This window comes from Ascaphus truei, chromosome 8 (genome assembly GCF_040206685.1).
Source record: "Ascaphus truei isolate aAscTru1 chromosome 8, aAscTru1.hap1, whole genome shotgun sequence".
In the NCBI taxonomy this organism is placed as follows: domain Eukaryota; kingdom Metazoa; phylum Chordata; class Amphibia; order Anura; family Ascaphidae; genus Ascaphus; species Ascaphus truei.
The window spans coordinates 82,940,965-82,956,961 of record NC_134490.1 but is presented as its reverse complement, the minus strand read 5'-3'; the positions used below and the strand labels follow the sequence as shown (position 1 = coordinate 82,956,961).

Here is a 15,997-nt window from a genome sequence, read left to right as displayed (position 1 = left end):
TATACCTTTTTTTTAGCACTATTATGTCAACAAGTACCAGATACACTGCGGTAGGTTCATGTAACGAGAAATAGGAGTTTTTTTCCTTTGCGCTCGTCAATGTGTTAAACTGTTGTAATCTGAAAGATTACTATAATGTTTCCGTTAAAAGAGCATGTTCAAAATAGCCTCCTGCTGAAACGCACTCCCGAAGAAGAGAACGCCACTGTCTGACTGCATAATCGATAACGCGTTGATCCAGCTGCTCCATCTCCTGATACAAATCTGTTTTTTTCCTTCTTCATAGCGACAAATCATTTATCAGAAAAATGTTAAGCATTTTGGACCATCATTTTTGCTCTGTCTCAAGCACCTTTTCACGTGCTTATCTTCTTCACTTGTAAATTGGGTGGCCATATTTGTCCGGGAAAAAACCGGGACAAATTTCACCCATGTGCAGTCGACACTCTCCGAATGCGCATGTGCGAAGAGCTCCTGCCGACCATAGATGCACGATCGTCACTTGTCGGCTGCTCCTGCGCATGCGCGATTAGCTTTTGCCAATCGCTCATGCGCATGCATGATTAGAGCTTGCCGGTTGCGCATGCACATGGAATAGAAAACCGGGACAGCACCACAATAAATCGGGACAGGGCCTAAAAAAACATGACTGTCCTGACTAAACCGGGACATCTGGTCACCTTAGCTATAAACCATTTGGTAAGTATTACTTTGATGAGGTCATCATGCCGTCACCAATTCCAAAGAATATTTATTAGATTATCAAATAATTCTTACATCTAATAATCTATTGCTCAAATTTTCATGAAAAAATAAAAGGGGTTCTGTTTTTTCTAAATACAGTGTACATACAGTGAGGAGAAAAAGTTTGTGAACCCCAATCATAATTATGGAAATTCCATAGTTTTTCCATGATAACATCCTTGAATCAAAATCAGACTTTTCTTAAATATGCAATAGGGTTTATATTAACCAATCCCATGTCTTTTGAAATTAAATGATGTCTGAATTAGACAAACAATGAGTAATTAAGGGTCGGGGTATATGCAAAAGTAAGTGAAACCCTGGTTTTATCAGCTAAATTAAAGGGGATAATCAGGTGTTCAAATAATTAGGTAGATCTTCAGGTGTGAATTTGGAGGTCCACCCTATATAAAGATCAGAGAATTTCTGATTCTGTTCTTCACTATGCAGGTGTGTGGAAACACCATGCCACAATCAAAATAAATCTCCCAGGACATCAGAAAATGTTTAAAAGAAAAATTAGACAGATGGGGAGGGAGCATAATATATATTATATATATATATATATATATATATATATATATATATATATACACACTGTGTTTCTTTCAGCACAGATGAAAGGTCTGCAGGGCCCAGGCTTTCTGTGTGCCCAGCCTCCTTTGCTGATTGGATCTCAGGGTCCAGAGGAAGCAGGACCAGCGCTAATCACAGGAAGCCTCAGACAGCTGTAATAACCCTGCAGTCCCTACAGCTGATCCAGAGGAGGTAGGGACCCTTTCCAAGCCACAAGATGGGCATCAGGCAGTCAGCAGTGGGAGGAAGAACGGATTTTCTGCAAGCTCTCGTACCGCGATTTCATCAAAGTCAATTCAACGCCATCCATCTTAAAGATCCAGAACAGGTAACAAAATGTGTCTTTCTTTCATCTTTTATCGCCATCTTCTATCTTCTGTCATTATTTCTTTCTTTTTTTTAATCTTCTATCTTCTTTCTTCATCTGTCAATCCAAACCCATGGTAAATCCCAACTGATGTTGTCTCGTCATCTTCTTCCTGTCAAATGAGGTGTCCAGGCCTTATATAGGGCCTGTGACGTCACATTTTCAGGTCAGATGGTACTGATCCAATCTGATTGGATGCTGTATCCTGTGCCCGCCTCTTTATATTTTTTTAAGGATGTGATGTCATATCCAAGGGAGGTACGTCACATCCTTAAAACCACATGGCTATATCACCTGATATTACAGCCAATGGGATTGAAGACAGGTTACATTAGTTCAAAAGGATGTCACGTCATCCCTTAAAGTGATGTCACATATTTTTGAACTAATGTAACCTATCACATGGTACAGTAACAAAGGGATTGTCTCCAATCCCATTGGCTGTAATACCATGTGATATAGCCATGTGGTTTTAAGGATGTGACGTACCTCCCTTGGAGATGACGTCACATCCTTAAACAAAAAGGGGGACACATGATACAGCATCCTATCAGATTAGAGCTTTACCATCTGACCTGAAAATATGATGTCCCATGCCCTATATAAGACCTGAATGGCTCATTTAATAGGAAGAAGACGACAAGACAACATCTGTTGGGACTTACCATGGGGTTGGATTGACAGATGAAGATAGAAGATTAAAGAAAATAAATAAATAATGACAGAAGAAGATAGAAGAAGGTGATAGAAGATAAAAATAAGAAGAATTGTGTTACCTGTTCCGGATCTTCAATGTGGATGGCATTGGATTGACTTTGATGAAGTCGCGGTACGAGAGCTTGCAGAAATGCTGGGATTCGGAGGGTCAACACTTCGAAAGGTAAGAAAAATATTAAATGTATGTAATTTTATTTTTACAGGTTTTTTTATTGTATTTTTTTATTTTTATGTTTTTCATTGCCCATTGACTCATAATGTATTAATCTGTGCCCATTTAGGGTACAGATAAATACAGTGAGAGCCAAGGCATTTTTTGGCATATGCTTTTTTTCTGTTGACCGTTGTTTTATCTTTTTCTGTTTATTGTTTGGCTAAAATTGTTTGTAATTTGGATGGCTTGTTTTTATTTCAATTTCCGATTGTTTAGTGTTATTAATTAATTAATTAATTATTTATTTTGTTGGCTACTGGTTTTAATTGAAGTGTTGGCTAGTGGTTTTATTAATTAATTGATTTGTTGGCTAGTGGTTTAAATGAATTAATTGATCTTTTGGCTAGTACTTTTATGTATTGAATTGCTTGTTTGGCTAGTGGCTTTATTTTTTGAATAGTTTGCTTGGCTATGTGTTTATTGAATTGTATTCTTATGTTTTGGAATAACAGATTTTGTATTATTATGCTGTTTTGGAGATTGATAAATGTTATTGATGTGGCTTACTATTAGGATTTTTTGTTCTTTTATTGTTGGGGTGTTTAAGTGCTTGTGTATCTTATTATTGTGTATTTTTGGCCTTCATGCTTTTTGATTAGGGTGACCATTGGCTGCTATAGTGGCTTATCATGCCCATATTATATGGTATGATGTACCACTTTGCCAATCAATGTGTAGAGGGTGGGTATAGTGGTCTCGGGTGGGTGGTTAGGCCTCCCGGGTGGGTAGCGGGGGGAAGGGGGTTAACCCCTTAATTAGTATAGCGGTTATTAATCACTAAGGTGATTAAGGGGTTAGGGTCCATTAGATTTATTTTTTTCATGTATTCTTGCTGGCATCAGAGGACATGGACCTGCAGTATACTGATGCGGACAACCTTCATGATGGTAGGTGTAGGTGGAAAGGTTAATTTACATTATTTATGCTGGCTGGCTAATGTTTCATTTTATAATGGGCAAATGCACTATTATCCATATCTGGATAATAGTTATTTTGCCCATTACTGTTCTGTATGTGTTAGGGGTTGGGAGGGAGGGGGGGGTATTTATTTCAATGTATTGCAAAAAAAATTATTTGCCACAGCATTTTTTTATTTTTTTTTATTTATAAAATGTTTTACCAGGAAGTAATACATTGAGGGTTACCTCTCGTTTTCAAGTATGTCATGGGCATAGAGTTATGATGACAAATAATACATGGTTACAAGTACATAGTTACATAAATGAACAAGGTATACATTATATACAAGACATTGGTACCACCAGCGAGGACCCGTGGGGACCACCCGAGGGCCCCCATAGACCTACGGGAACCACCTGAGAGCCCCCAGACACCCACAGTTACAATATGAGGACCCCCGGACACCCATGGGGACCACCTGAGGGCCCAGAGACACCTGCGGTCTCTGGTATCAATCATGTGGTGGGTATTAGTGTTGCTATATTTTTAATGTTTACTGTGGGTAGCAGCTGTTTTATTATAAATGTTACTACTAGTGTATGATCAGGGGTCTCCGGAGCAGAACCGTGTTGATTTGAGGTCCGGGGACTCCCTGCTTCCCGAGATGAAGGCCCCGTTATGGGGTGCCGGTATCTCCTATGCATTTAAATGCCCCGCATCACGTGACCGTGAGAATAAAATGCAGGGCCTGTATTTCAGAAAGCAAGGGGTCCCCGGACCTCAAATCAACGCGGTTATGCTCCGGATACCCCCTGCTACAATACACTAGTATTACATTTTTGACTAAAAAAATATTAATTTTGTGCGAGATTTGTGCCGGGAGAGGCGGCTCTCTCTGAGCAGCTCTCTCTGCAGCAGAAAGAAATCACTGGGTAAGGCCTTTTCAGAGAGGTGATCATCACACCGCCGGCTACTCCCCCGTTTTGTGAATTTTGCTATCACAGTAATTGAGGCTTTCTAATACCGTGATAGCAACGCTAACAACACTGGCGATATAAATGGGCCAGTGATTTTTTTTTTATAAAGGCTTATAGCATTGGCCCCTTAGTGTTCCATTATCATCTTGACACTCTGTATATGATAGTGTTCAGTATTTATACTGTCTTTTCTCCTATTTTTCATATATATACCTGAAGTGCTGAGTCTATGCGCCAGAGGACAACATCTTCTCTTCATATTGCTTCATCTTAAGAGAGTTGTGGAAGCCCCTCTCTGAACCCTGGCACAATCACATTTCTAGTACCATTACGATTTTAATTTAGTAGTTTCAAGTTTTGTCACATATTTATAAGTGTAACATGGCTGGACCAGATTGCCTCTCTGCCTCCTGTCATGTAAGTATATATATCCAGAGGAACTGTCTGTCCACTCAAGGTTGACCCCCACAGCTAGTAGCAAAATAAGATATGTGCGGAGCAGGAAAAAAGACCTTTTGAAGATGCGGGGTAAGGGCCGCTTCCCATGTGGGGCCAACATCCGCAATTGCAGCAGCCCACGGATGGAGCTCACACAGCTCACGAGAGTCCGTCCCCTCTGTGTCTCCTGGTCTTGTGATACCTGAAAGGGTAATGACGCACTTCCTGCGCGACCACGATCCTGTCATGTAAGCCCTGATAGCTACAGGCTGTGGCAATCCTGTGGTTATTTAACTCCCTTTTTCTGACTCCCTGAGTGACAAAGTGGTGGTGACATAGGAATCTATGTGCAGCCTATCGAGCTGCAGATCATGTGCTTCCCCTTCTGATGCCTCAGGGAGGAAGTTCAAATTGTTAGTTAATGCTGATCCAACCCTCATAGGGAGTGGAGCTGTGTGGCCGGTCCTCTCCCAGCTGGGAGAGGGACAGGTCAGTCAGCCCCTCACGGGCTGGCTGGCCAGGAAAGATCAAGAGGCCTCAATTAACCGAGAGCCAGCATCATCCAGAGGCCTGGTATCCTCTGTCCATCATGCATCCGCTGTATAAGCTGTATAACAACTGCAGTGACTGCAACAGCCAATAAACCCCTTTTGCTTTTATATACCCCTGCCTGAGTGTTCAGTCCATGTGGGTAAGGGGGAAAGAATTATGCTTTGGTGGGACTGACTCTGGACATCCTGGAGCCACTGATGCTGGAGGCGCTGACACCCTGAGGAACATCATGATCACCAAAAGCTTGTCCTGTCTCCACTACATCACAGACAACCCAGCTCTCCTGGCCCCTTACAGGTATGGCCGCACCAGTGACACCTATAGCCGCAATAGTATCTTCCAGAGGGTGGGGGTACATGTGCTACATAAGTATAGTTTGTGATTAGCGCTGCATCACCCCCTTTTTTCACTGCTTTTATTTCTTTTAGCTTTAGCTGCATCACACAAGTCTTTTATTCTTATAAAATAATTGTTACTCATCGTCAATCTCCTCTTTTGTGGAACATTGATAGAAGATTAAATGCTATTCATACAGACTCCTTGTTTGCTGTGGGTGCCCATTTTTAGGACCCTGAACTTACCTTGTTCTTGAAGCACTTCTCTATGTCCAGATGCACAGAGTCCGCAATGACCTCTGTCTGCAGGATGGAATATACAATAAGTTCAGCTCCGGGGGCAAAATCAGAACCAACAGTGAAACTGATTGAGAATTCACCGTGCAGAGCTGCCAGAAGAGAGGGAAATATGTTGTCAATACAAGAAGGAGCTTCCTTGGAGATGTCCAGACTCAGAGGCAGCTGTACAGCCCTATTGGTATCAAGTCTATGACCGTGGGTTTATTTCAATCCACTCTCAACAAAATCCAGAAGGAGCAGGATCCCCCCAAAAAGAAGAGAATATATATTGCACACTGTTTCAGAAAAATTATATGGGGTATCCTGATTAAATCTTGGCTCATATGTCCACTAACAGAGGACTGCAGGACTGCAGCCGGACAAGCATCCGGAGCCTTGGAACTGCATACCAGTGACTTTGGCACAGCGTCCCCCTCCATCCTTATTGCTTACTATACATGTACGTGAGTGTGAGTACCTGAATTACATGCTATTCTACTAAAGTGTGTTTTTGTTTGAATTGCACTCTCTTTTTCATTCTGATTTTGAGGGAACATCCACACTTATCTATATATGAAGAAAGTTTATGCCACAGTTGGAGAAGGCTCTTTATCTATCTATAGATTGTAAGTAGGCTGACATATGAGCCAAGATTTAATCAAGATACCTGTAACAGGGATATAGCCCTGTTTAAATAATGCAGCCTCAGAGCTCTGGGAATCCAGCAGGGAGAGAGTTAATTGCAGCCACTCAATTAAATAGTCTCCACCTGGACTAATGAGAGCTCTGTAAAAAGCCTCATGTGAGACACAGGAGAGAGATCCCTTAGCTCACATTTGGGCTGACATAAGGAGAAGGACTGCATAGATTTTCCTCGGCACACAAGGTGCTGCAATGAGGAGAGAGTCTTGAAGCACACAGGACTGTGTGTTGACAGCAAGACATGAGGGGACTAGACCTCTATACCTGGACACAGAGATTTCCATAGCACACAAGGTTGCTGAGCCAGGAGAGTAGAGAGGGCTCACCCTACAGCTACAACAACAGAAACAGATAAGAGATTCTCTTGTTGGGCTGGTGTGTGTGTGTGTGTGTGTGTGTGTGTGTGTGTGTGTGTGTGTGTGTGTGTGTGTGTGTGTGTGTGTGTGTGTGTGTGTATGTTTGGGGTGGTAACCAGCTTAGCTAGCCACCCAGTTAGAAAGGGGTGGAGTAAAGGTTTAGTTATTCTCCAAAGTGGAGTAGGCCTTTATTTTGTTTCTTTTTGTATGTTTTGCCTTGTTAAAGGAACATGCTCAATAAAGCCAGGATTTAATTTCACCCTAATCGGTCTCCGTTAACTGTACCTTTGCACACATCTCTTACAATACCCCATATAATTTTTCTGAAACAGTGTGCACTATATATTCTCTTCTTTTCTGGGTGATCCTGCTCCTTCTGGAAGTTGTGGAGAGTTATTTTAAGTAGAGGACTTTAGGAAACAAGTCCTCACCAGAGGTTTTTGAGCATCATACACCTAAACATTTACTAGTTCACTGATATATTACTTTGATCCACTAATACTTATATGTTGTATGAAAGCGCAGTCTAATATAACTGTGTGTGTTATCTGTTTAGTCCAATCCAACCATAGAGGTGCTGGTATTGCACCTCTTTAGGCCGCCTCTTAGAATGAGCTGTAAGCGGCCTTAAGCCTTGCTAAAGCAGAGGTGGGCATCTGAAACCACTGCAAGTTGCAGCTCTGAAAGCTGCCAGAACTTGCCCCATTAACACAACTACATGCCCAAATGCTGACGTTGCATAGGAACTTAGAATTGTCCTTTCTGCCCATTTTCCTGAGCTTCTATTACACTTCAGACCTGATTTGATCCTTTGCTTTTTTCACATTTATAATATCTGTGTGTCTATTCCAAGCAACAAAACAAACAGCATTACAATTATAAACTCAAATCAATTTGTACTCCATGAGAGATGTAATAACTAGAATTGGTTTATTTGTTAGATTCCATAATAGTTGCTTTTAAATCTATATATGTATTGTTTTCTGTCAAATTATATTTTAGCCCTTTAATAACCCCATTTGTCACCAATCTGTATTTTCCTAGCTGTGTAGAAAAGATTTGATATAAACATATACAACATGTTATTTGTGCTAGTAGAAGTCCAACCAGTTAATCTGTCTGTGCCTATCCTCTCTACAACTAAGACATGGGAGTGCCAGCTTGTGTTTATCTAATGCATCATGAGGGTCCTAGAAGTGTTGGGTTCTGTGTCCCTGAGGGACTGAATACTCACAGCTGCTCAAATCTACTTGTTGTTCCCCGGATTTGACAATCTTGGCTTTTGACATCACCTGGGAGAGAGAAGAGAGGTGAAAAGTTTTGTAAATCATCATTCTTAATGCATTTTGTTTACTACAGCACAAAATAAAGAGGAATTAATATTTCCAGATTTAAGAATTTGCAATTAAGCAGTTTTCGGGATTTGGAAATCCCCATAAATGTAGGTGTTTCATTTTTTTAGGAAAATATTGTGAATTCACTATTTAAATCATCATTATAGGAAAGATAACATTTACCAGATTCAATGAATACATGATATATTTACACAAATGTTCTGTATGCTCCTCTTTTCCCATTTCTCTCCCTTTCCTCTCAGTTTCTCTCTTTACATTCTCTCTTATTCAGTTCTTCTCCCGTTATCTCTTTTGTTCTTTCTTACTCACCAGGTAGTAGAAAGTGGCTGTGTTGACTCCCTTCCCAACTCCGTTTCTGCTTAGTGAATATAACACCCTGGTTTTATAACTCTGCCCACAGCTCAGCTCCCCATGGAGAGGCCGCACATCCACAAAGCTCCCGGTCCAAGAGTAAAAACGTGGGACTGAGCGATAAGCATTGGAATAAACTGGACTCATCCACCCAGAGTCAATGCACTGCTCTCCGTTCTTGTAATTGGCCTGGTGGGGAGGGGTAAGAAGAAGAGAGGTGGGGAGAGAGAGTTGTTTTTGTATTGTACGGTATACATAGCATTGTATATATACATCATGGTATACTTGGTGATGTTAATACGGCAATTTAGCGCTGGCAATGAACACAATTCTTTAAGTACATGTATATATGACTATAATAATGAGTTCATAGCACCCTGTACACGTGTTTATAACATGGACATGTCTACACACTAGATGTCCTTGGATGAAAAGGCTCCAAGCGGAGAGATAGAAATGCTTTGGGACATACATTTTAGGATGTATCCCTGATAAAAAGGATGACAGGAGACAGGTCTATTTATTTAAAAATACAAAAATGGGATAGGTAACCTGCACACGTATCTCAATAACTCGTAGTACTCTAGTAGTGACTACTATAATCCAATTTTGTGTATTATATGTGTGGTAAATGGTTGCTTTTTTCTTTATTTTGTTATGCTTTTTGTGTCTAAAAAAATACAAGTACACATTTACAAATTGGATTTGAAAATATTTATTTAAAAATCAAGGAAATCTGGTGCTAAGAGAGTGCCAAGAAAAGTCACCAGATTTAAGGGATGGAGACTAGAGATGGGCAATTTTTTGGGGTGGATTTAGATCCGCTGGGATTCGGCTGGTTCCTTTGGTCCGTGGGTTTCCATGGATCAATCTCAAAAAAACGTGATTCGTCTTTTCTGGATCTTTCTTTTATCATTGACAGTAGATTCCATTGATTTCCGCAATCCGCTGGTGGATTTTAATAATCCAATCCGCTGATTCAGTGGGATCCGGGTATTGTATTGGTAAAACCACCAGCGGATTGAATGAAATGACGTTTTTTTGATGAGTCCGCATTGAAACTAGCATAATCCGTTGACGGATTTTACACCGTGGAACAGATTTTAAGTGGAAAGCTCTGGAAATTACGCAAAACGGATTTTTACACTTTCTCCCATCTCTAATGGAGACGCATGATTACATAGCGCTGATATTACATCTAGCGGTGCTGGAAGGTAACTTACGGTTCAGTCAAATGAATGTGCCGGAAAGGGGTCTCGTGGAATAACACTGCTTCATGGGCCAAAATCCCACAGTTTGCAATTAAACTTCTGGTGTTTGCTAAATAATTTTGTTTTTGGGTAAGGGAGATATTGGGAAATTGGGGTGTGTGGTGCAGCACTATAATAGCGTATGTTGCACTGACCTCGTATGTGCAGACATTTCATTACATATTGATATGTCTATAGCACTATGTTAAAGTCTTTACAGCATCAAGTTTATGTACATATATTGCATGTCAGGTTTGTTATATTAAAAAAGGGCCCAGGACTATTCATCCAGGACAATATATGGTTGTATCCACCTAAGGCCTTGCCTCCGCTGCCTACTACAGCGTCCGCTATGGCGGACGCTGCGCGCACGAGAGCCCTCCCCGCAATGGCACCGGGCCCGCTGCGAGGGGGGGCCGCAGCGCTCGCGCGAGAGCTATTCCTGCTCTCAATAGAATTGAGAGCAGGACTCGCGTCGAGCGATTAGGCACGCCCCCCGGCGGTTCAGCCAATGAGGGCGAACCTGCCGGGTGACGTCATGGCCGCGCCCCCGTCACTCCTCCGCCACGCCCCCCCCCGGTCTCTCCTCCTGCAGTGAGCTGCAGACCGGGGAATCGGCTGAACGCGCCGCCAAAAGTGCGGGCGCGCGTTACAGCGGAGAGACCGGGGCCTTAGCCTTATACTGTAGTGCTGTTCATGTTCTAATACACACATTTATCCCACTAGGCGCTTCTACAGTTATATATTTTTGCATACGTTTTGTATCTGACCAGGGTTGATCAGATGTCAATTGGGTCCATCTCCTTGTGTGTACTATACATTTACTTCACACAATATACATTAGTAGTATCGCTTCACTTTTTCTTTTCAGGTTTGTTATATTACTGTTTTGTGGTGCTGGGTGCGTATGACACCCCATACCTGTGTGTGGCACTATATAAAGAGCCAGCGGCCATTATTCCAACACTTCACGCAGTGTATACCACGGAATACCCATGTCATGGCGCGGGATTTCTTCCAACCGTTCCGCCTTAAGACGCAAGCGCAGAAAATGGCATTTTAGTGTTCTGGTTTTTAAACACCTGAAAGTGACACAGTAGCACAGTACTGTACACATTGCAATTCATTCATTTCATTGCATCTAATTGCATACAATCCATGAAATTCAAACAAAGTAACCGCGATAAACATGGGTGCCTGGGGCGATTGGCCACGTTAATGCCACATGGAATACAGCAGAGCACACGAAAACGGCGCCGTGATATGTTCGAATAACGGACGCTGCATCTGTACAAAGGCCGGCAGTGTTGATGTACTTACCTGGATAACAAGCTCTGTTTGTACAAAATTGGAGGTGTTGATCTCATACTCCGCTCTCCCCTCTGCATTAGTGGTTAGATTCTGCACAGCTTTTCCATTAACCTGCAGCTCTATACTTTTATTACTGATCGGCTTCTCATTCGCATCCTTTAAAATCAACTGAAACATAAATAGTGTATTTACAGAAATGCAAATGCTTAAATATCGAATATATGTGTGTATTTGTGTGTACATACATATATATATATACACACACACCAACCTCACACTGATGAGACCCACACGGTCGAAACAGTCTGTCTCTGAGTGGGTTTATTGGCTTTGCATCTCATCCCAGGCCATGTTTAAAAGCTGTATTTAAAGCAGCATGCATTGGCTTATGGGGTTTCCATGTAATGTGGACTTGAGACAAAAGGTGGCACTGTGTGCTCATATACATGTCATTTCCCAGAGTCCCTTGCTGCAGTGGAAGCACTGTATGCTAGGTGATAATGGCGAAGACATGTGAATGTGCTCACAAGTAATATTTTTATATGATATATATATATATATATATATAACAGTGAAATAGAAAAACAAGCGCAAATAATATTACTAATAAATCAAATAACACAAATGATATACTATCCTTAATGAGTGCAGCTCCCGACGTAGAATTCAAAACAAATTCAATCAGCAAACGAAGGAGAAACAGGTGCGCTAATCACATCAGGACATGGAAAAGAAAGTGAAAACACAAAATAGTGCAATATTGTCTACTCCAACAAATAGCTTCAATGTTGGAAATTCTATAAAATTTGCACTCACGTGTTTAACGTGAAATGAAAGCGTTGTGGTTATTAAAAGTTACCAACTTATGTCTCCAGACAGGTACTCCAGATCCATATAGAGGGGGGGAAATCCATATACAAAAAAGGGAAAGCAAAAATAGTATAGTACTGTTTTTAATATTAAAAACACAAAGTATTCCACTTACACAAGTGCCTTTGTTTGTGAGTATTCAGACCACCCTGGGTCATATGGTCAGACAAGGATATTCACAGCACTGGGTGAATCAGTGATTACTAAGAAGCCCTTGTTGATGACATCCAGAGTGGAGGACAACTTTAATCAGCCCAGTACCTGCTGTGACGGCCATGGAGCAGATGCTGTTGCTGTGAATATCCTTGTCTGACCATATGACCCAGGGTGGTCTGAATGCTTTTAATAACCACAATGCTTTCATTTCACGTTAAACATGAGTGCAAATTTTATAGAATTTCCAACATTGAAATCATCTGTTGGAGTAGACAATATTGCACTATTTAGTGTTTTCACTTTCTTTTCCATGTCCTGATGTGATTTGCGCACCTGTTTCTCCTTTATATATATATATATATACATATATATATATATATATATATATATATATATATATATATATATATATATACACACACAGTGGTTGACAAATCACCAAAAAATCTACTCGCCACACAAAAAAATCTACTCGCCACCTAGTACCAAACGTGTGCTGCTTGGGCCAATATTTACTCGCCTGGGGTTAAATCCACTCGCCCGGGGCGAGCAAATGTATAGGTTTGTCGAACACTGTATATATATATATATATATATATATATATATATATATATATATATATATATAAACATAGGCCAACAAATGGCTCTCAGTTTCTCAGATTGAGCCAGTTTATAAATCTCTATTACACTGATACACGCCACTGCATATAGTTGAGATGCACATTGATCTGATATATTCTGTATAGAAGTAATGCAGCCCTTTATGTACAGTCTTTTTGGTGAAATGTAGAGTGAAAAATTGTGACATTTTGCAAAGAACGCAAAACAAAGGAGAAAAACCACAAAATAAAGATAGAGCCCATTTTGAAGACATTTGTGGATCTCTCTCCTCTATTAGATTGCTCGGAGTGTACTGCAGGCACACAGTGCTACAGCATGTATGATTTGACTCACCTGAACTAAATAAGGGATGCCCCGTTTGTAATGCTGCTCCATATCCTGGTGCTCAAAATCGATCCGGGCAATTTGACTGGAGATACTCACGTACTGAGACTCTGTCACTTGTATTCCTGCAGCAGTACAACAAACAAAAGCCCCATTTGATGAGCAAGAGCATGTAAAAATAGTTTGGTACTATACATTAGTGCTCCTCACTTAGATTTAAGGTGAGATGTGCACGTCCAATACAATGTATCACCCTCTATCACAAATCCACACTGCTCTAGGAACAATATCAATACCAGAACATTTGCACTACAAAAAATAACTCTGCTCAACACTTATTTCTTAACAAATCATTTCTATTTCCTCTGACTAACACTGTACGTTCTTATTCCTTCTACAGAAGGTGACACTTAGACTTGTATGTATCTTACCTGTGCCCTCTTCAATCACAGTGAAATCAAAATTGAGGCCCATCTGAAGTCCTGACCGATCCAGCTGGAACTGGGTTAAGTCAGAGGTGCCACTAAATGTACCATCCGACCCCAACTGGGATGTGGAAAATGGGAGCAGAGCAAGAAGGAAAGAGACACAAAGAAACAAGGAAAGAATCACTCAGGTTTTAGGTGTGAAAATACATAAATAAAATATTCAACAAGAATAGATTTAATTTTGTTTTTGCTACTGGATTACCAGTACACTGGGGCATTATACTTTTGAAAAGTGCTCTTTTATCTTGACTGATTAATATGTTGGGCAGGTATCCATGGCAGGCGTATTTACCAGTAGAGATGGACTAACTTGTCTGAATCTGAACTGTGGATTGTTTTGCCTAAATCCGTTCCGCACACCAAATCCACCTGTTGATTGTGTACTAAAAATCCAAGCGGATTAATCTAAATCCATTCCGCACAGCCTTTTTTTCCTATCACTTGCAATCTGCACGGTGGATTACAAACCCGTGTGCAGGTTTATAAAAATCTGCCTGCGTATTTGGATGAGTAGGAGGATAAGAAACCACAACCTTGACTACTCATGGACAGCAGCTCTGGCAGTGTGAGCTAAATCAGCTGCTGGGGTAGCACTGCTGTAACTGCATCTCCAAGGGATATCTCGAAAGGACTTCAAGCGCAAAGTAATAATATGTAGTGAGGGCTCTGAGTTACTGTAACCAGGTGAGATGAAATAAAACTCAGGTAACAACAAGGTGAAGCACAGCAAACAAAGCCGATGCAGAGAGAAAGTAATATAACAAAGTGACCTTGTTACTTGAGTTAGTGGCTTCTAATCTTGTAAAGGATAAAGACAGCTGGCCACATTTACTAAGCAGTGTTCTGCCATAAGGCACATTCGGTGCTGGAATATATGCTAATGCAAATAAATGGACTGTAAGGTGTCTTCTCGCGCCAGAAGTTGTCTCATGGCAGAAGACGGCTTATTAGATACGGTTCTCTATCCCAGCAGAGGGTACAGGGCTTTGTACAGGTATCAGCATTCAATGAGAAGTAGAGCTCAAATGTACAGTATGCTGTGACTGTGGTAGGGATGGGCACATCTTTTTGGAGCGGATTTAGATCCGCAGCAGATCGTCCGGTTCCTTTGGTCCGTGGATTTCTGCGGATCAATCTCAAAAAGGGCGATGCGCATTTTGCGGATTTTTATTATTAATTATTATAATTTATTATTAATTATTGTTATCAATACCTCCACGGATTGCGGAATCCGTTTACTAATTTGTACAATCCAATCCGCGGATTCAGCAATTCGGTGGTGTTTTTTTAAGAATCCGCCAACGGATTGTATCCAATCATGGTTTTTTTATGAATCCGCGTGGAACAAAATCGACTAAATCCGTTTGTGAATTTTATACCGTCAATGGATTTGGGGGGGGAGGGGGGGAAATATGTGAGAAAATCCGGGAAACGGATTTGGCCTGATTCGCCCATCTCTAGACAGAATATTCGCCCATCTCCTCCAAATATTCACAGGTTTTGTAAACTACAGCTTCTGTAAATCGGATACATCTCCTCCACTAGGACTTCCTCATGTCCTGATGATTGAGGACCATTACTGGTGCTAGCAGAGATCTTTTCTTTTTATTCTGCCATGATATTTTCTAATATTACACTGTATATTCTCCGTTGCTAGATCTGGTCTTATCTGAATACTCACTTTTCCTGTTATAGTAACACAGATGCCATCAGGACTCCTGTTACAGGCTGCAGGGAAATTTCTATTATACTTCCTGCACAGTCTCCCGCTCAACAACCCTGGGACTCCCTGGCCATATGTGTACCTGAGAGGGAGAGCGGGATAGAGGCAAAAAGAAGTCAATAAGGAGTTGTGTCCTCTTCAGAAAATAAATACTAAGATACTACCAACATAAAAACAGAGGGGCTACATATGAAGAAGCGTGTTTGCTCTAAAGCATTTACATCAAAATAAATGTGTTTTCTTAGTGTGATTCACTCCATATGCACGGAGAGTATTTGTACTGTTACAGAATGTGCCGTATTCTGATGCTAAAATATTTCCTATGCCATCTTTAAGGCACCGGAGGAAACCCGCAAAAAATAGTAACTCTAGCTGCACATTTCTTCAT

The 15,997-nt window shown here is 41.0% G+C and overlaps 1 protein-coding gene and 1 long non-coding RNA gene across 2 annotated transcripts in view; one reads left to right on the top strand and one right to left on the bottom strand.

Annotated features, from left to right (window-relative positions):
* The window catches only part of LOC142502064 (ovostatin-like), a 68,378-nt gene that overhangs the window by 36,947 nt on the left and 15,434 nt on the right, over window positions 1-15,997 (bottom strand). The window contains exons 8-14 of the mRNA XM_075612871.1: window positions 15,568-15,691; window positions 13,830-13,944; window positions 13,408-13,523; window positions 11,434-11,592; window positions 8,822-9,052; window positions 8,392-8,449; window positions 6,067-6,209 (exon numbers count right to left, since the gene is read on the bottom strand). Coding sequence (XP_075468986.1) covers window positions 6,067-6,209; window positions 8,392-8,449; window positions 8,822-9,052; window positions 11,434-11,592; window positions 13,408-13,523; window positions 13,830-13,944; window positions 15,568-15,691 — 946 coding nt within the window. The remainder of the gene's footprint in view (window positions 1-6,066; window positions 6,210-8,391; window positions 8,450-8,821; window positions 9,053-11,433; window positions 11,593-13,407; window positions 13,524-13,829; window positions 13,945-15,567; window positions 15,692-15,997) is intronic.
* On the top strand, window positions 1,360-8,952 carry LOC142502067 (uncharacterized). Its single transcript, XR_012803640.1, has 2 exons — window positions 1,360-1,512; window positions 4,715-8,952. It is a non-coding gene; the product is annotated as an uncharacterized LOC142502067 (long non-coding RNA).